Source organism: Cucurbita pepo, unplaced genomic scaffold (genome assembly GCF_057944985.1).
Source record: "Cucurbita pepo subsp. pepo isolate OVF unplaced genomic scaffold, ASM5794498v1 scafford_6, whole genome shotgun sequence".
NCBI lineage: Eukaryota > Viridiplantae > Streptophyta > Magnoliopsida > Cucurbitales > Cucurbitaceae > Cucurbita > Cucurbita pepo.
Window position 1 is genome coordinate 429,377 of NW_028257911.1, and position 21,390 is coordinate 450,766.

General features: G+C 35.1%; 1 protein-coding gene across 1 annotated transcript; it reads left to right on the plus strand.

Annotated features, from left to right (window-relative positions):
• On the plus strand, positions 1-2,295 carry LOC111786054 (uncharacterized). Its single transcript, XM_023666408.2, has 3 exons — positions 1-216; positions 472-640; positions 1,874-2,295. The coding sequence occupies exons 1-3, from the start codon at positions 157-159 to the stop codon at positions 2,068-2,070; spliced, it is 426 nt and encodes a 141-aa protein (XP_023522176.1). The 5' UTR covers positions 1-156; the 3' UTR covers positions 2,071-2,295.
• Positions 2,296-21,390: the final 19,095 nt, after the last annotated feature.

The following is a 21,390-nucleotide window of genomic DNA, read 5'->3' on the forward strand; positions in this document are numbered from 1 at the left end:
CCAAAACTCACCCACTCGCTTAAGTTGGGCGCTCATTGAAACTGGGTCTGGATTTTGCGCCTTTGAATCTACGCTCTTCACCACACCCACAATCGCATTCATTCCATTTCTTTCGTTAAGACTTCAGAAGTTTCAACCCGGAAAGATCTGAAGAGGATGGCAGCAATTTACAGCCTCTACATCATCAACAAATCTGGTGGCTTGATCTTCTACAAGGTAATCAACATAATGCAATTATAAACTAAATTTCTGCTAATTCCCCTCTGGATTTGGAGTTTTCATCCTTAATTTCGTATCTGAAACGAAAAACAAATATGAACCCCAAATCATGATTCCAGTTTGTTCATCAGATTTTCAATCGACCTTTCTAAAACTCATGAATTATAAACCGGTTATCGGTGGAATTATTTTAATCTTCATCGAGTATTTTACGTGGATTGAATCTCTTATTGTGTTTGTTTGAAAATTTAGGATTATGGGTCTGCTGGACGAATGGACACAAACGATAGCTTAAGAGTGGCGAGTTTATGGCATTCGATGCATGCCATTTCCCAGCAGCTTTCGCCTATTTCCGGTTGTTCGGGTACTGAACTCCTTGAAGCCGACACATTCGACCTCCATTGCTTCCAGTCACTTACTGGTACATTTTTTTCTTCCACTACTTTGTTTAATTTGTGCTTCAAACGCATGGATTCTGTCTCAAACTCTGTTTCAAAGACATGCAATCAAATTCCTAATGTGAAAGCACGATTGAAGTTCTAGAAGCGTTATTGATCTTTTGTGAGATCTTATATCGGTTGGAGAGAGGAACAATACATTTCTTATAAGGGTGTAGAAACCTCTCTCTAGCAGACGCTTTTTAAAACCTTGAGAGGAAACTTGAAAGTAAAAGCCGAAAGAGGACAATATCTGCTAGTGGTGGGCTTGGGCTGTTACAAATGGTATTAGAGCCATACACTGGGCGATGTGTTAGCCAGCGCTGGCCCCCAATGGGGGCGGATTGTGAGATCCTACATCGGTTGGAGAGGGGAACAAAACATTTCTTATAAGGGTGTGGAAACCTCTCCCTAGAAGACACATTTTAAAACCTTGAGGGGAAGCTTGAAAGGGAAAGTTTAAAGAGGACAATATTTGCTAGTGGTGGACTTGGGCTGTTACAAATGGTATTAGAGCCATACACCTGGCGATGTGCTAGCGAGGAAGCTAGGTCCCCAAGAGGGTGGATTGTGAGATCCTACATCGGTTGGAGAGGGGAACAAAATATTTCTTATAAGGGTGTGAAAACCTCTCCCTAGCAGACACGTTTTAAAACCTTGAGGGGAAGCCCGAAAGAGAAAGTTCAAAGAGGACAATATCTACTAGCGGTGGACTTGGGCTATTACAAATGGTATTAGAGCCATACACCGGGCGATGCAAGCAAGGATGTTGGGCCTCAAAGGGGGTGGATTGTGAGATCCTACATCGGTTGGAGAGGGGAACAAAATATTTTTTTTATAAGGGTGTGGAAACCTCTCCCTAGCAGACGCGTTTTAAAACCTTGAGAGAAAACCCGTAAGGGAAAACCCAAAAAGGACAATATCTGCTATGGTGAGTTTGGGCTGTTACATCTGTCTTTAATGCCTTAATTAGTTGACATCTGTCTTTAATGCCTTAATTAGTTGAGCTCTGTTCAGTTTGATTGGTTGGGTAGAAAGGAGGTTGATCTTCTTTTAGAAAAATGTAGCTTTTTTATAATCATATTACAATGTCTTCATCACAGATATGATTGTGCTGTCTGATATTTTCAAAGTCTCTCGACATCAACTTTCATGTTATATTCATTTTGTAGTTCTTAATTAAGAAGCTGAATCATGGATGAAATTGGGTGTTTTAGGAACAAAGTTTTTTGTTGTGTGTGAGCCCGGGACAGTGCACATGGAGGGTCTTCTGAAGTACATTTATGAGTTATACACAGATTATGTCTTGAAGAATCCATTCTATGAGATGGAGATGCCTATTCGGTGTGAGCTCTTTGATATCAACCTCGTGCAGGCAGTGCAAAAGGATCGTGTTGCTTTGCTTGGCCGATGAACTTTGAATATCCTTCATTTTGCCAGAATTAACCATCCATAATTCAAGACAGGCTCATGATATTGTTGTCCAAATACTTGATAATTTGCCTGCTAAAATGTACTCCATGTACTCCATGTACTCCATGGTCCTTTTCAGTGTTCACCGGATAATCATGGTTCATTTTAAGCCAATTTTTTGTCAATGATATACAGAACTGAATCCAGGCTTTGAGCTTTTGGGGCATGAGTTGCAGCAATGCGCCACCAAATGAACACAAGCACCCAAATAATCAACGTTTTACTTAGATCAGTTTGTAGTTGTTACATGTTTCATGCCAGCCAAATCTTAAATTTTTCTGCATTGTTATGATATTATTACTGACTCAGATGCTCGTTCTTGTATGTGTATATAAAGGGTTAGCTGTAGATCAAGCCTTCTCAACAGATGAAGAGTGTGCTAGGACAATGAACCAATTCTGCAATTCTCAAGAGCAGCTCTGTTGCTGGATCGTTGCACTATGAACTGATAGGTATTGGAAGCATTATTAAGGTCAGGTCAACATCATCTGCTAAATTTTCTAAGTTTATCTCTTTTCTTTCTCTAGAGATAACATATGTTGAAGAAAGATTTGACTAACAAAGTTAGTTTTTTTTTTTAACTGTCTAAGTCCACCGCTAGCAGATGTTGTCCTGTATTGTTCTCTTTGAGCTTTCCCTTTCGGACTTTCTCTCAAAGTTTTTAAAACGTGTCTGTTAGGGAGAGGTTTTCACACTATCATAAAGAATGTTTTGTTCCTCTCTCTAACTGATGTGGGATCTCAGAATTCACCTTCCTTCGAGGCTTAGCGTCCGCGCTGACACTCGTTCCCCTCTTCAATCAATGTGGGATCTCACATCTACCTCCCTTCAGGGCCCAGTGTTCTCGTTGGCACTCGTTCCTCTCTCCAATCGATGTGAGATCTCACAATTCACTCCCCTTCGGGGCCCAACGTCCTCGTTGGCACACCGCCCGATGTTCACCCCTTTGGGGCTCAGTGTCCTCGCTGGCACATTACTCGGTGTCTGGCTCTAATACCATTTGTAACAACCCAATCCCACTGCTAGCAAATATTGTTATTTTTGGCTTTCCCTAGCAAATATTGTTATTTTTGGCTTTCCCTAGCAAATATTGTTATTTTTGGCTTTCCCTAGCAAATATGGTCCTTTTTGGTTTTCCCTAGCAAATATTGTCCTCTTTGGGCTTTTCCTAGCAAATTTGGTCATCTTTGGGCTTTCCCTAGTAGATATTATTCTCTTTGGATTTTCGTGAAAGGAACCTAGCAAGTATTGTCATTTTTGGGATTTCTCTTTCGGACTTCCACTCAAGATTTTTAAAACGCGTATGCTAGGGAGAGGGTTCCACACCTTTATAAAGAATGCTTCGTCTCCTTTCCAACCGAGGTGGGATCTCACATATTTAAACCTTGTTGTTGAAGCAAACTCTAAACAAAATAATAAAAACAATAAGGGACCCAGCAAACAAAACTATGGCTAGTATTTTTATTCCATTAGCAATCAGATAATGATTCTTTTTTCTGGCATACTTAGCTCTCAGTCCAATTATCCTGTACAAAATTTGAATTAACCATTAGTACAAAATTTGAATTAATCAAAAGATAAAACTATAATTAGATCAAATATCTAGAAGCAAGATTTGGAACCTTATTCTAAATTGAGTCACTTCACAATCAAACTTGATCAAGTTTTGATTGAATGACTTAGATGTAATCTACCATAAGAATTGAAACTTATAAATGACAAAAATGATGCTAAAATTTTTAAGGATGAGTCTCAATTTGAGAGCTAAATTTCATTCATCAAAATCTGTCTTTTACGTAGTAATTTGTTAGTATTTATAGTCTCTCTACAAAAGAAACTTTCAACTCTTTAAATGTCCATTAAAGAAGTTAGTGACCATAAGGATCATGGTGTTCCAAATGTTCCAACTGGACCTATTACACAATCCAAGAAACTTTCAACTCTTTAAATGTCCATTAAAGAAGTTAGTGGCCATAAGGATCATGGTGTTCCAAATGTTCCAACTGGACCTATTACACAATCCAAGGCCAAGAAGATTCAATATTTGCACGGTTGGAATAGTAAATGAAGTTGTTATAAATTGCACTTGATTGATAAGTAGTTAGAAAACTTTATTTATTATTTTTAATTTCATAATTCTTGTAATGGGTAAAAGGGTGGAAATTATTTGTCAAATTGACTTCTCTCTTGTGGAGATTTAGAAGGATCGAGATTAAATTATGACCACTAACTTTGGACATTTGAAGAATTGAAAGTTTCTTTGTGGTGGGACTACCCACCATTTATTATAAATGTAAAAGATAGATTTCGGATGAATGAAATTGAGATCTAAAATTGAGACTTTTATCCTTAGAAATTCGAACCTCATCTTTGCCATTTCTAAGTTCCAAGCAATTCTTGTGGTAGATTGCATTTAAGTCATTCAATCAAGCCTGGATCAAGTTCGATGGTGGAGTGACTCAATTTAGAACAAGATTCCAAATCTTGCTTCTAGATTTTTGATATTAAGAGGTAATCTAATTCTAGTCTCATCTTTTGGTTGATCTGAATTTTGTATAAGGAGGTATTAATTTATTTGATTAAAGAGTTCTCGTTTCAACAAAAGTTTGGATTGTTGAGTTGCAGATTAGGGTAGAGTAGGGTAGGGTGGCATCTTTGTAGCGTATTCTAGAATTAATTTTATCTTTCCGGGCTACCCTAGAATTGATGATTTTATCTTTCATTTATGCTATTGATGATCTTTTCAAATCGGTTCATTTGTTTTCTTGCTGCTATTTCCACCATTTTTCATCATCTTCTCACTTCGTTCTCATTTTCTTCCTAAAAATTATATGTAGATCTTATTAAAAAAAACAAAAAAACAAATCATTATATTTGTTCTCCGTTTGCTTCCATTCTCATTTTTCCTATAACCATATAAATCTAGAATCATTTGATATTTTTCTTTCATTATTTAAACTCGAAGATTAATTTCTGAATTTGCCCGAAAGAAAAAAAAAGAAGAAGAAGTTAAATCATTCTCTTATATTTTATAATTGAGAAGGGAATTTAGTCAAAATCTTAACGATCTTTCCTTTTTGAATTTATTCTCCGTGTGCAGTTCTACCTAAAATATCTTTGTTTCCTTATTTATTTGATCATTTCTTTGTTTTATTTTGTTGTTACTTCATAATTACTCTCTTCATTGTCTTGAATAGCTACTTTATCCATATATTAGCCTACCTTGGTCATAATTTAGTGACTTTTCCAAATAGCCTTGTGTATTAAACACGAGTGTCTCTGAGTGTAAAATCAGTGAGTTGTTGTCATTGATAGTGGAAGTTGCACCAATGTAGTAAGTACTATGTTGATCAAAAGGTTGCAAATTTCAACCCAACACCATCCTAAACCTTACAAGCTTCAATGACTCAATGATAGTGGAACAATGAAGGTAGTTTCTCAAGCTTTAATATCATTTATTTTAGGAAAATATAAAGATGAAGTTTTTTGTTATGTGTTACCATGCTTGTTGGAGGCATATTGCTTGATCGATCTTGACAATTTAATAGGAAGGTCATGTACGATGGTTATTTGAATAGATAGTATTTTATAAAAGAGGGTAGAAAAATCTATCTTGTACATTTGAGTTCTACAAATGTCTTTGCTGATCAATTAAAGTTGAAGAAAAAAAAAAAAAAAGTTTGAGGATGAAGAATTGAGAGAAAAAAATAGTGAAAAGAAGAATGAAATTGAAAAAAAAAAAAAAAGAAAAAAAATATGAGTTGTTTGGCTAGATTTAGCGAGGTTAGAAGGGCAATGTTTTCACAAAAAATTCATCTTAATCATCTTTGTACTTATGTACAAGAAAGATGTTTTGTCTCTAATAGTAACAACTTGTCTTTGCCTAGTAGTATGTCTAAGTCTTTTTTACAGAAATATGAGGACGTGTTAGAAGATGAAGTACCTAAAGGACTACTTCCTATTAGAGGTATTGAACATAAAATAGACTTCATTTCAGGGGTAGTCATTCCTAATAGGCTAGCTTATAGAACGAACCCAACTGCAACCAAAGAAATTTAGGCAAGTAGACGAGCTCATGGAGAAGGGCTATATACGAGAAAGTTTGAGTCCATGGCCTGTACCAATCTTATTGGTGCCAAAGAAAGATGGAACGTGGCACATATGTAAAGTATCAACATTCTATTTCTAGGCTAGACGATATGCTTTATGAATTGCATGGTTCATGTCTATTTACAAAGATTGATTTGAAATCTGAATATCATCAAATTAGAATGCATATAGGAGATGAATGAAAAATAGCTTTCAAAACTAAGTTTGGATTGTATGAATGACTTCTTATGCCTTTTGGGTTAACTAATGCTCTAATACATTTATGCAGTTAATGAATAATGTTTTGAGAGAATATCTAGAAAAGCATGTTATTGAGTATTACGATGATATTTTAATTTATTTAAAGATTTTGTTTGAGCATGTGAGCATGAATTACCCATAAAAAAAAGGAAATTTCATGCTAATTTTAACGAGGTAGTTTTGGCATGGAAAAGAGTAGAAGTAGATAGAGAGAAAGTTAAAGTAAATGGGGATTTACCAACACCAAAAAATGCAAGATTCATGAGTTAGTTAGCTTCTATAAGAGATTTATAAAAGATTTTAGCACAATAATTGCATAATATTGTTTTTAAATGGGAAAATGATTTGAAAGAAATTAATTTGCTTTGGAAGAAATTAAGCAATGCACCATTACTTATTACTTGTTACTTGTTTTGCCTAACTTTGATAAAACTTTTGAAACTGAATGTGATGCAAGTGGTTTGGACATATGTGCTGTTTTAATTCAAGATGGAAAGCCCTTAATATATTTTAATGAAAAACTAAATGGGCAGCATTGAACTATCCTACCTATGATAAAGAATTGTTTGTTTTAGTTCATACATTACAGGCGTGACAACACTACTTATTGCCTAGAGAATTTGTGATCCACTATGATCATGAAAGCTTCATGAAAGCTTGAAGTATCTTAAGGATCAAAGCAAACTGAGTCGTAGACATACAAAGTGGATGGAGTTTATTGAAACATTTCCGTATGTCATTAAATATAAGAAAGGTAAGGATAATATGGTAGCTGATGCATTATCTAGAAGGTACAATCTCTTTACTTCTCTGCGTTAAAAAATTATTGGAATTGAGCATGTTAATGAATTATATAGTGATGACCAAGACTTTGGATTATTTATGCATCTTGTCTTGCGAAAAGAGTGTGTAGATGATTGTTATGTGTTTCATGAATTTTTATTTAAGAAAAATAAGCTTTATATTCCTAAATGCTCGATAAAAGATTTGTTTGTGAAAGAAGCATATGGTGCTGGCTTAATGTGACATTTTGAGTTTAATAAAACTTATAATATGTTGCATGAACACTTTTTTTGGCCGAAGATGAAACACGATGTTCATAAAATTTGTAGCCAATGTTTTAAATGCAAATAAGCTAAATCTAGATCACAACTAAATGGATTGTATACTCCTTTGAATGTACCTAACTAACCTTGGACTAATATATCTATGAATTTTGTTCTTTGTTTGCCGCACACTAAAAAGGGTAAAGATCGTATTTTTGTTGTGGTAGACAAATTTAGTAAAATGACACATTTTATTGCATGTAACAAGACGAATGATGCCAAACATGTTATTTTTAAGTTTTTAAGTGATAGGGATTTAAATGATGCAAAACATGCAAAACACATTTTATTGCAAAACACATTCACTTTATTCAATAATAATCTTTATTGAATAAATAATAATAATAACTTTATTGAAAATAGAATATGTTTTTGTTTACAAACTATGAGTTTTAGGACATAAAACCCAACACTTAAGACTACTTCTTAGGGTCTATAAATGACTTAATAAGACCCTTTTCCTTGCTTAATCCTCTTAATTCCTTCCTTGCTAGAGTTGGAGAGGTTAGAAGGGAATGTTTTCACAAAAATCATCTTTGTACTTATGTACAAGGAAGGATGTTTGGTCTCTAACGATGACAACATGTTTTTTCCTAGTGTGTTTCAACCTCTTTTACATGAATTTAAGGATGTGTTCCAAGATGAAGTACCTAAAGGACTACCTCGCATTAGATGTTTTGAACATAAAATAGACTTCATTCCATGGGTGACTCTTCCTAATAGGCCAGCTTATAGAGACAACCCAACTGAGAAATTCAGAGGCAAGCAGAGGAGCTCAGGGAGAAGGGCTATATATATGAGAGAGTTTGAATCCATGTTCTGTACCAATCTTATTGGTGTCAAAGAAAGATGGAACGTGGCGCATGTGAGTGGATTGTAGAGTCATCAACGAAATCGCAGTAAAGTATCGGCATCCTATTCCTAGGCTAGACGATATACTTGATGAATTGCATGGTTCATGTCTATTTACAATGATTGTTTGGAATCTGGATATCATCAAATTAGAATGCATATAGGAGATGAATGAAAAACCGCTTTCAAAACTAAGTTTGGATTGTATGAATAGCTTGTTATGCCTTTTGGGTTAACTAATGCTCCTAGTACATTTATGCGCTTAATGAATCACGTTTTGAGAGAATATTTAGGAAATCATGTTGTTGTGTATTTTGATGATATTTTAATTTATTCAAAGATTTTGCATGAGCATGTGGAGCATGTTAAGTCAGTTTTGATTACGTTTAGAATAGAGAAACTTTATGCTAATTTTAATAACGGTAGTTTTTGCATGGAAAAAGTTAACTTTCTTAGCTTTTGAAGAGAAAAAGTTAACTTTCTTAGCTTTTGAATGGAAAATGTTAACTTTCTTGGCTCGGTAAAAATGGAGTAGGAGTAGATGAAGAGAAAGTTAAAGCAATTAAGGATTGGCCAACACCAAAAAATGCAAGTGAAGTTCGTAGTTTTCATGGGTTAGCTAGTTTCTATATTCATAGGTTAGCTAGTTTCTATAGGAGATTTATAAAAGATTTTAGCACCACAGTTGCACCATTGAATAACTTAGTGAATAAAAATGTTGTTATTAAATAGGGTGCAAGAGAATACATTCAATGAGCTTAAGAAGAAATTAACCACTGCCCATTACTTGTCTTGCCTAACTTTGATAAAACTTTTGAAATTGAGTGTGATGCAAGTGATTTGGGCATAGATGCTGTTTTGATGAAAGATGAAAAATCCTTAATGTATTTTAGTGAAAAAGTAAATGGGGTAGCATCAAACTATCCTACCTATGATAAAGAATTGTTTGCTTTAGTTCGCACATTGTAAGTGTGGCAACACTACTTATGGCCTAGAGAATTTGTGATTCACTCTAATCATGAAAGCTTGAAGTATCTTAAGGGTCAAAGCAAACTGAATCGTAGGCATGCAAAGTGGGTGGAGTTTATTGAAACATTTTCGTATGTCATTAAATATAAGCAAGGTAAGAATAATGTGATAGATGATGCATTATCTAGGAGGTATAATCTTTTTACTTCTATTAGTACAAAAAAGTCTTGGATTTGAGCATATTAAAGAATTATATAGAGATGACAAGGACTTGAGAATTATTTATGCATCTTGTCTTGCAAAAAAAAAAAAAAAAAAAAAGCGGTGAATGATTATTATGTATTTCATGAATCTTTATTTAAGAAAAGTAAGATTTGTATTCCTAAATGCTCTATAAAATATTTGCTTTAAAAGAAGCACATGGTGGTGGCTTAATGGGACATTTTGAGATTAATAAAATGTAGCATGAACACTTCTTTTGGTCGAAGATGAAATATGATGTTCATAAGTTTTGTAGCCAATGTTTTAAATGCAAAGAAATTAAATCTAGATCACAACTAAATGAATTGTATACTCTTTTAAATGTACCTAACGAACCTTGGACTAATATATCTATGAATTTTGTTTTTGGTTTGTCGCACACTAAAAAGGGTAAAGATAGCATTATTATTGTGGTAGACAGATTTAGTAAAATGACTCATTTTATTGCATGCAACAAGACGGATGATGCAAAACATGTTGCTGACTTATTCTTTAGGGAAGTAGTAAGATTACATGGAATCCCTAGAATAATTGTTAGTGATAGGGATGTTAAATTTTTAAGTCACTTTTGGAAAATATTGCGGGTTAAATTGGGTACCAAATTGTTATTTTCAACTCCATGTCATCCTTAGAGTGATGGACAAACTGCGATGGTTGATAGAACAATAGGAACATTGCTTAGGGCTATTATTTATGAGAATATTAAGCCTTGGAAAGAATGTTTGCTATTGGTAGAGTTTGCATATAATAGAGCAATTCGTAGTACCTGATAAGACAACTCTAATCCTCAGCCTAACGATCCAAGCCTTTAATGAAGTAAGAATCCTTGAATCAAAGAAATTAACATCTCCTTATAAAAAATTCGGATCAATTAAGAGATAAAGCTAGAATTAGATTACCTCTCAAGATCAAAGATCTAGAAGCAAGATTTGGAACCTTGTTTTAAATTGAGTTACTCCACAATCGAACTTGATCAAGACTTGATTGAATGACTCAGATGCAATCTACCACAAGAATTATTTGAAACTTAGAAATGACAAAGATAATGCTCAAATTTCTAAGAGGGGGAACGTCTCATTTCATTCATCACAAATATGATTTTTACATAATAATTTGTGGGTATTTATAGTCTCCCCACAAAAGAAGTCAGCGGCTGAGATTTAATCCCGATCCCCTTAAATCTCCACAAAAGACGAAGTCAATTTGAGCATTACAAACTTTATGAAATTAAAAAAATAATAAACAAAGTTTTATAACAACTCATGAAATGATGCTTGCAACTTCACCTGCTACTTTAACCGTGCAAATATTCACTTCTAAAGGTCCAAATGGTCGTTCCTCAATCGAATCAACTTGTAACACATGAGATGATGGTTGAACCGAGCCTATTCAATTTTGTAGATGAAGAATGAATGCTTGTTGAATCTTCTTGGGTTTGGATCATGTAATAGGTTCAATTGGAACATTTGGAACATCGTGATTCTTATCATCTATCTCCTATTCAAAATGATTCGTTCTCAAACAAAAAAAACCATCACCTACATCAAAAGGACTCAAGTCAGCAACATTGAAAGTAGAATATACTGAAAATTCTCTGGGAATATCAATTTTATATGCATTGTTATTAACTTTTTCACGGACTTGATAAAGGTCATCCCTCTTGGATGTAACTTTGTCTTCCTTTGAGATGAGAATCGCTTCTTGCGAAAATGTATCCAAACCCAGTCACCAGGTTGAAAAATGATTTCCTTTCGTCCTTTGTTAATTCTTGAAGCAAGTTTGAAATTTTGTTCTCAATTCTCTCCTTCACTTCTTTGTGCAATGTTTTGATCACTCACAGAAATATTAGAAGGAATAGGAAGCAAACCAAGAGTCGTAAGTGTATTAAATCTATAAACAACTTCAAAAGGAGAACAATGAGTGATACTATGAATTGCTCTATTATATGCAAACTCTACAAATGACAAACATTCGTCCAAGACTTACTTTCCACGAGTGACTTAAAAATTTAGCATCCCTATCACTAACAATTATTCTAGGGATTCCATGTAATCTTACTACTTCCCTAAAGAATAAGTCAGCAACATGTTTTGCATCATCCGTCTTGTTGCATGCAATAAAATGAGTCATTTTACTAAATCTGTCTACCACAATAATAATGCTATCTTTACCCTTTTTAGTGTGCGACAAACCAAAAACAAAATTCATAGATATATTAGTCCAAGGTTCGTTAGGTACATTTAAAAGAGTATACAATTCATTTAGTTGTGATCTAGATTTAATTTCTTTGCATTTAAAACATTGGCTACAAAACTTATGAACATCATACTTCATCTTCGACCAAAAGAAGTGTTCATGCTACATTTTATTAATCTCAAAATGTCCCATTAAGCCACCACCATGTGCTTCTTTTAAAGCAAATATTTTATAGAGCATTTAGGAATACAAATCTTACTTTTCTTAAATAAAGATTCATGAAATACATAATAATCATTCACCGCTTTTTTTTTTTTTTTGCAAGACAAGATGCATAAATAATTCTCAAGTCCTTGACATCTCTATATAATTCTTTAATATGCTCAAATCCAAGACTTTTTTTGTACTAATAGAAGTAAAAAGATTATACCTCCTAGATAATGCATCATCTATCACATTATTCTTACCTTGCTTATATTTAATGACATATGAAAATGTTTCAATAAACTCCACCCACTTTGCATGCTTACGATTCAGTTTGCTTTGACCCTTAAGATACTTCAAGCTTTCATGATTAGAGTGAATCACAAATTCTCTAGGCCATAAGTAGTGTTGCCACACTTACAATGTGCGAACTAAAGCAAACAATTCTTTATCATAGGTAGGATAGTTTGATGCTGCCCCATTTACTTTTTCACTAAAATACATTAAGGATTTTCTATCTTTCATCAAAACAGCATCTATGCCTAAATCACTTGCATCACACTCAATTTCAAAAGTTTTATCAAAGTTAGGCAAGACAAGTAATGGTGCAGTGGTTAATTTCTTCTTAAGCTCATTGAATGTATTCTCTTGCACCCTATTTAATAACAACATTTTTATTCACTAAGTTATTCAATGGTGCAACTATGGTGCTAAAATCTTTTATAAATCTCCTATAGAAACTAGCTAACCTATGAATATAGAAACTAGCTAACCCATGAAAACTACGAACTTCACTTGCATTTTTTGGTGTTGGCCAATCCCTAATTGCTTTAACTTTCTCTTCATCTACTCCTACTCCATTTTTACCAAGCCAAGAAAGTTAACATTTTCCATTCAAAAGCTAAGAAAGTTAACTTTTTCTCTTCAAAAGCTAAGAAAGTTAACTTTTTCCATGCAAAAACTACCGTTATTAAAATTAGCATAAAGTTTCTCTATTCTAAACGTAATCAAAACTGACTTAACATGCTCCACATGCTCATGCAAAATCTTTGAATAAATTAAAATATCATCAAAATACACAACAACATGATTTCCTTAATATTCTTTCAAAACGTGATTCATTAAGCGCATAAATGTACTAGGAGCATTAGTTAACCCAAAAGGCATAACAAGCTATTCATACAATCCAAACTTAGTTTTGAAAGCGGTTTTTCATTCATCTCCTATATGCATTCTAATTTGATGATATCCAGATTCCAAACAATCATTGTAAATAGACATGAACCATGCAATTCATCAAGTATATCGTCTAGCCTAGGAATAGGATGCCGATACTTTACTGCGATTTCGTTGATGACTCTACAATCCACTCACATGCGCCACGTTCCATCTTTCTTTGACACCAATAAGATTGGTACAGAACATGGATTCAAACTCTCTCATATATATAGCCCTTCTCCCTGAGCTCCTCTGCTTGCCTCTGAATTTCTCAGTTGGGTTGTCTCTATAAGCTGGCCTATTAGGAAGAGTCACCCATGGAATGAAGTCTATTTTATGTTCAAAACATCTAATGCGAGGTAGTCCTTTAGGTACTTCATCTTGGAACACATCCTTAAATTCATGTAAAAGAGGTTGAAACACACTAGGAAAAAACATGTTGTCATCGTTAGAGACCAAACATCCTTCCTTGTACATAAGTACAAAGATGATTTTTGTGAAAACATTCCCTTCTAACCTCTCCAACTCTAGCAAGGAAGGAATTAAGAGGATTAAGCAAGGAAAAGGGTCTTATTAAGTCATTTATAGACCCTAAGAAGTAGTCTTAAGTGTTGGGTTTTATGTCCTAAAACTCATAGTTTGTAAACAAAAACATATTCTATTTTCAATAAAGTTATTATTATTATTTATTCAATAAATATTGTTATTAAATAAAGTGAACTTTACGATCATTAATCTAAATCCAATAAACTAAGAACACTCTGGCTATAGTATGATTACTTGAACTATATGTAGAGACATAAGAGTAGATCAAGTTCAAGTATATAGTCAAAATGATCTATAGTATAAGGATAAGGCTGAGTACCTTATTCTGGGGACACTATGGATGCGGCTCACTTTTGTATATGATATAAATAATGTGATCACTAAATTGTACATGTGGAGACATGTGAGTGGGGGCGTCCTATGCAATGAGTATTGCATAAGATCGGACCATGAAGAAAACCACTCTCACTTTATAATGTAGTTTACTGTTGAGACTGATTTTCTTTTCATTCGATAACCTAGGTAACTCGGTTTTAATCCTGAGCTAACCATGAACTCCTGTTTATTCGGAATTATCCTTAGATTTGCATGGGTGAGAGTGGCTCTAGTTCACCGACTCAATAGGCCTCCCATTTCAGGGGTAAGACTGGGTGAATGGCTGGGGACGTGGGGTGCAAGATGAAATTCACTCCTACACACTTTTAGGGATAGAAGAGAGGTAGTTCCCTTAAGTATTGACTCCAGGTCTTGAACAAGGGGCCCCACCCTCTCATTGGCCTGAGAGGGATTCAGTTTTCTGGTTGGACCACAAATCAATTGTTCATTAGAGGATCAGTGAGACATAAGGAACAAAAAGTAACTTCAGGGGTAAAACGGTAAATTGACCCAGCTCTAGTTACGAACAACCTGTGAAGGATCGACTTACTAATCATGGTTATATCAAATGGACAGAAATATATCTATAGTAAGTGGAGTGCAACTACTAGGCTATAGTAGAGTGTCCTAGTAGTTAACGAATGTTGGTTAACTAGGTTAATGAGTTTAACCGGTTAATCTTGGATCGTTGGAGCCCATGATCTATAGGTCCATTAGGTCCCTCTGCTAGCTCATATTGGACTAAACCATAGAACAGTGTGACGAGTGAGTTCGAAGTGTTCGAATTCAAATTAGGGAACATGCGCTACATATATACGATATATTTAACCGCATTTTTGTTTTATTTACGAATTAAACAAAAAAATAGAGAATCTGAGATATTTAAATAAGATTTAAATATCTTAATCAATTATGTGTCGGAATTGATTGGGATTGACATTTGAATTAATATTAAATATTAATTAAATAGTTTAATTAATCATTTAATGTTACTTTAATTTGAAATTAATTATTCAAATTTATTGTTGAATTAAAATGAAGAAAGTCAAAATGTTGACTTCATTTAATGGAAAAATACATGTTAGTGGAATTTTGAGGTGTCAAAATTTGGTTTAACCAAACTTGCATGCTTGCCAAATAAATCCCAAAGTTTGAGTGGAATTTTAAGTGTCAAAATTTGGTTAATTCAAACATGCATGCTTGCCACATAATCCCAAACATTTGAGTGGAATTTTGAGTGTCAAAATTTGGTGAACTCAAATTTGCATGAACATGCAAACATGACTCTTTAAATAGGAGTGATTATGGTACATGGAAAGTCTTCTTCTTCTTGGTGAAAAACCTTGAGAAAAAACCTCTCACAAACACTCTCTTCATATATACAAAATCCCTCCCAAGTTTAGTCACTCACCGGATTCCACAATCTCGTTCTAAGGCCGGAGGATAGTGGAGAAGACATTTGTGGTTGTTCGAAATCGGTTCGTGAGGAAAAAGGAGTTTGAACTACAAAAGGTTAGTATCTAAACTCATTAAGTTTCAATACTTTTGAACATGCTAGTTATTTACTATAATTGATGTTCTAAAAGTGCCAAAGATCCAAATTGCTTCCGCATGTGTTATATTAACACCATAATTAAGGACTTGAGGCATTTGGAGAAGGATTGGAAATGAAAGCGCAAGCGAAAATGACGAAAAGTTCATTTTTCCAATTATCGAGGATCTTTCCGGAATTTTAGTTTCTTATCTTGAAGGAATTTCAAGATGCTCTAGAAGGGAAAAATGACCCAGGAATGAAGAAGTTTTAGGAAAATTATGGATTTTTCGAGAAAATAATAATAAAATATTCAAAAAGTGACAAATTACCAAAATACCCTTGGAGTTAAGGATAATTATGGATTTGTCATTTTGCTAAAAAATCAGAACCTTCATCGTGCCTTCTGCACAAAATCCTTCGAATCTCGACTCTCAGTCGTTGGATCTCTCCTCTAAACTTGGATATATTCTAGAAAATTCACGGATGATCACATCCAACGGCTAGGATTCAAACCCAAAGTCGGTGAGGCTCTGATCGGAGTAGATAATTTCGATGAATTTTTCAGAAAATCCAACGGTCAATTCACGACGATTCTGGAGCTCTCAATGTCGGTTTAAGTTTTCCCTATAAATTCTGAAGATGGGGCAATAGTTTGGAACAAGAATCGAGCAAGTTCGAGCTCCCAGTCATTGGCAATAAGCATTTAGATATTGGGTCTCCTATTTTCGAGTTTCTTCTAAATTCAAGAGCAATTCTCTGCCATATAGCTTCTAAATCTTCTAAAAAAGATTACCCACATGTTCTATGAAGGAATAGAGTCTTGAAAGTGCCTAGAAACCATTCCCCCAATCCAATTCGCCATTAAAGAGCTTCAAGGAAAACTCAAAATTCTAATCCGAGGATACACAAGTATTCATCAAGCAAGGACGACCCCAATAGATTTCGGCACCTCCAAGGAATGTCTCCATAGAAGACCATGAAGAGAAATAACCTCAGGAACGTGCCTAATTGAAGAAAATCCATTTCGGGCTCAAATGGGAGGTAAGTGTCGAATTCTTATTTACGACCTATTTTCCTTAAAATTAAGGATTCCTTTAGCTTTAGAGGAAGACTTTGAGTAACTTTGATGAAGGAATTGAGAGCTGAAACATCGTAGAACAAGATACCCAAGAGATTGAATAATCGGAGTTGTCGGGTAACATGCAGACCAAGAGTGGTTTCTCAAAATTAAGACCCCACACTCAAAGTCGTTCCTCCAAATCAATTCCTTAAGCTTGGGGGAAGAATAAGGAAAAAGTTCCATGAAGAAATCGAGCCTTGAAAACCCCTAGGATCAGCTATCTAATAAGAAATCCTCTGTTTATACTCCAGCGAGAAATCATATTTTGGACAAACTTCGGAAGCGAATACCTTAGGCTACAATCCACTAGAAGGTATGAAATCAATCCCTAACTCTTGCTTGTAACACCATCTTTAAGTTTCATAAAGAAATCGAGGGGAGAAACGGCATGATTAGAGCTAGGGAGGGCGGTTTAAGATGGCGGCGTGATCGATCGCGTGCGTCTTCTTCCCGTCTGGAGGAAGAGGACGATGACGTGGCCGGTTCAGTTGAACCGGCCATGTCAACCCAAAACTCGACCTTTCCTTATTTTTTTCTCAATTTTAACCTCCTTCTAGACCGGTTCTCATGAACAAATTTATAGTTCCAGAAACTAGACACATTAAGGAGTCTATGGAAGAGAATTTGAGGTAATTCGGGTATCGAAAGCTTAAGAACGGAGGTCCCTCGACAACGAGGTAAGTAGCCACCTTGGACTTTTTGTTAAGAAATACTTGTAGGAATCGCTTGAAGTTCCATATGAACCCTAAACAAAGTATGAACTAAGGATACATGAAAGAAAAACCCTAGGAACTTTGAGTTAAGGCCTTAAACCGAACAAATTGCTCAGAATTTAGGTAATGTTAAAATAACCCACTAGATGAACTTCACTACCTATGAAATTTTAATACTAAGCATATTATAGCATTTTGAGGTTATATATGAAATTTGGTGGTTATTGGATAATGATAAGTAGGATAATTGTCTGTGAAATAACCAATAAATGGTGCAAAAGAACCATAATGCCCCTAAGGAAGACTACCTACGGTTCATGACCTAGATGACCTCCATGGAACTTTGCAGTAGATCTTATTTTATGATATCTGATGATATGGTGAAGTTTGAAAGTCATTGGAGTACGTTAAGTAGCAAAACCAAGAATTAGGGGTAAAATGACCAAAATGCCCCTAGAACTACTTATGGAAATTCAAGGTCTATACGTGCTCTAAATGATTTGCTACTTCTTATAAAGTTTTATGAAGGACATGAAGATATGTTTGAGGACTTGAGTTGATTGGAGCAAGTTTGGAACTAAACCAAGTTAGGACCCAAGAAACACCTAAAGGAAACACCACAAGACTCTAGACTCTTCTATAACCCTCTAAAGAACTCCCTAGGAATCTATGACCTTCTAGAACAACTTACGCTAAGATGGGTTCATATGGTTACAAATGCAAGTTACAACTTATGCCTCAAGGAATTACAAACCTTAGAAACTTACAAGATTGAGAACAATGAACAACACCACATAAGCTTTACAACCACCCAAGTAAGAAGAATGCTAGGTACCACTCAAGGACGAGGGACCAAGGTCCCCAAATTCAGAAACTCAAGAATGCTAGGTAATACTCTAGTATGTCCAAAGTGACCCATGACCTCCCACCAAGCGGTGCTTTATGAGGCACAAGAATTCCTCTTCTAGGTGGGATGCCCTGCACCATGTTTCCTTTGCAAGATGTCATGTTTGGCCTCATGTTTCTCTCACCTAGAAGAGATGCCCTGCACCAAGTTATGGGTACCCAAAAGATTTGTAGGATGCCATGTTTAAGTATGCACCGAGCAAGTGATCTTTATGGTCTATCATGGGGAGTAGTATAGGGACTCAGAGGAACAAGGAAGAGAGTAAGTTACCTTAGCCAAGAATAAAAAACCTCCTAAGACCTCCCATGGTACAACATGCTCATGACTTAGACTACGCTACTTGGAACGCATGAATCCTTGAGCGTAGGTAAGCAGACTGTATTACAGGGCAAGCTCTTGATGCAGTATTAGACTACAGCATTTGGAACGTAAGAAGCCTTGGATGTAGGTTTTCAGACTATGCCGCTTGGAATGCATGAAGCCTTGGGCATAGATTAAGCAAACCGTATCGTAGGGCAAGCCCTAAGATGCGGTAAGACTACGTCGCTTGGAACGCATGAAGCCTTGGACGTAGGTTAAAGCTGTGTTGCTTGGAACGCATGAAGCCTTGGTCACAGGATTGTCAAGTGCATGTTTAGTGCCGTAAATCCTAGGGGGAGTGTCTTGGAGAACGAATCAAGAACAGAACAAGAACCAAAAAATTACCAAGAACAAGAGAAAGATCAAGGACTAGAACATGGATCAAGATCCTAGTTCTAAGGACAAGAACCAGGAACAAAGGACCAAGAACCAAGAACCAAGAACTAAAAACCAAAAAACATAGTACTAAGGCGCTAAAGGAAAACTAAGGTTTTAGAATTCAAGGACCAAGGTCCTCAAGAAAGATCAAGATAAGAACTCCAAGTCAAGAACAAGAATTAAAGGGCTTAAGTACTTACAACAAGAACAAGAACGAGACAAGAACAAAGAATGTGGTACCCTAGCATATCAAGGACACGATTAAGAGCCTACAAGTAGGCTACTTACTGAGTCTTGTATTCATTCCTTATTTTCAATTTTTTCCAGGTGATAAGAAGCTGGTCGAGGTCGGGAGCAGACTCTGGAGCAGGTGCCATACACAAACCTCACCCATTCTCAACCCTTTTTGTTTTACAATGTTTTGTGTCGTGTTCCATATTTTGTATTTTAAATTATTAATGTACGCACACCATTTTGTTATAATGTAAATTATGTTTTAAATTTTAATTATTTTATTTCGCAAAAAAATTACCTATCTTTTAGAGCCATCGCGTCAGCCCAATCCTTACATTTTTCTACCCTCTTTTATAAAAGTATACCTATTAAAATAACTATCATACATAACATTCCTATTAAATTGCCAAGGTCAGCCAAACAACATGTCTCCCGCAAGCATTGGTAGCACATCACAAAGAACTTCATCTTTATAGTTTCCCAAAGTAAAAGATATTAAAACTTGAGAAACTACTTTCATTGGTCCACTGTCATTGAACCATTGAAGCTTACAAGGTTTAGGATGGTGTTGGGTTGGAATTTACAACCTTTTGATCAACATGGCACTTACTACGTTGGTGCAACTTCCACTATCAATAACAAGATTACAATGAGTCCCCTTGACTAAACACCTTTGTGAAATATGTTGTCTCTTTGATCATCAACATTATTCTCCGTAACTTGAGTTTTAAGAAGTCTTCCTGTAACAAGTGCCAAATTACTCCCATCTTCCAATTCTTCCTAATCTTCGGTCCATCTTCCAATTCTTCCTAATCCTCAGCTCATCTTCCAATTCTTCCAACCTTCATAAGGCAACCCTAATTCTCAGTCCAACGATCCAAGCTTTTAATGAAGCAAGAACTCTTGAATCAAAAAAATTAATACCTTCTTATACAAAATTCGAATCAACCAAAAGATAAGGCTAGAATTAGATTACATCTTAAGATAAAAAAATCTAGAAGCAAGATTTGGAATCTTGTTCTATATTTTGTCACTCCATAGTCGAACTTGATCAAGGCTTCATTGAATAGCTCCGATGCAATCTACCACAAGAATTGCTTAGAACTTAGAAATGACAAAGATGAAGCTAAGATTTTTAAGGGGCACGTCTCAACTTGAGAGATCAATTTCATTCATCAAAAATCTAATTTTTACCTAGTAATTTGTGGGTATTTATAGTCTCCTTACAAAAGAAGTTAGTGGTCGGGATTTAATCCCGATCCCCTTAATCTACACAAAAGACAAAATCTATTAGACCGTTACAAACTTTATGAAATTAAAAAAATAATAAACAAGGTTTTCTAACAACTCATGGAATGATGTTTGCAACTTGATCAGCTACTTCAACCGTGCAAATATTCACTCCTAAAGCTCCAAATGGTCCTTCCTCAATCGAATCAATTTGTAACACATGAAATGATTGTTGAACCGAGCCTATCCAATTTTGTAGATGAAGAATGAATGCTTGTTGAATCTTCTTGGCCTTGGATCGTGTAGTAGGTCCAATTGGAACATATGGAAGACCGTGATTCTTATCAGTACCACTCATTGTTCTCATTTTGAAGTTTTTTATGTATTTAATCCACTTACGCCTCTTGATTTGCTTCCTATTCTTTTTAATATTTTTGTGTGTGAAACAACCACGAGTAATGCAGATTTGATCAAAACATTGCACAAAGAGGTGAAGGAGAGAATTGAGAAACAAATTTTCAAAGTTGCTTCAAGGAATAACAAAGGACGGAAGGAAATCATTTTTCAACCCGGTGACTTGGTTTGGATACATTTTCGCAAGGAACGATTCCAAACTCAAAGGAAGACAAAGTTACATCCAAGAGGGGATAACCCTTATCAAGTCCTTGAAAAAATTAATAACACTGCATATAAAATTGGTCTTCTTGG

Bases quoted from the DNA above. Each gene is read 5' to 3' on its own strand.
- LOC111786054 (XM_023666408.2), top strand. From the start codon at position 157: ATGGCAGCAATTTACAGCCTCTACATCATCAACAAATCTGGTGGCTTG. The intron at 217-471 runs GTAATCAACATA...TTGAAAATTTAG, and splicing joins GTGGCTTGATCTTCTACAAG to GATTATGGGTCTGCTGGACG. The intron at 641-1,873 runs GTACATTTTTTT...TGGGTGTTTTAG, and splicing joins TTGCTTCCAGTCACTTACTG to GAACAAAGTTTTTTGTTGTG.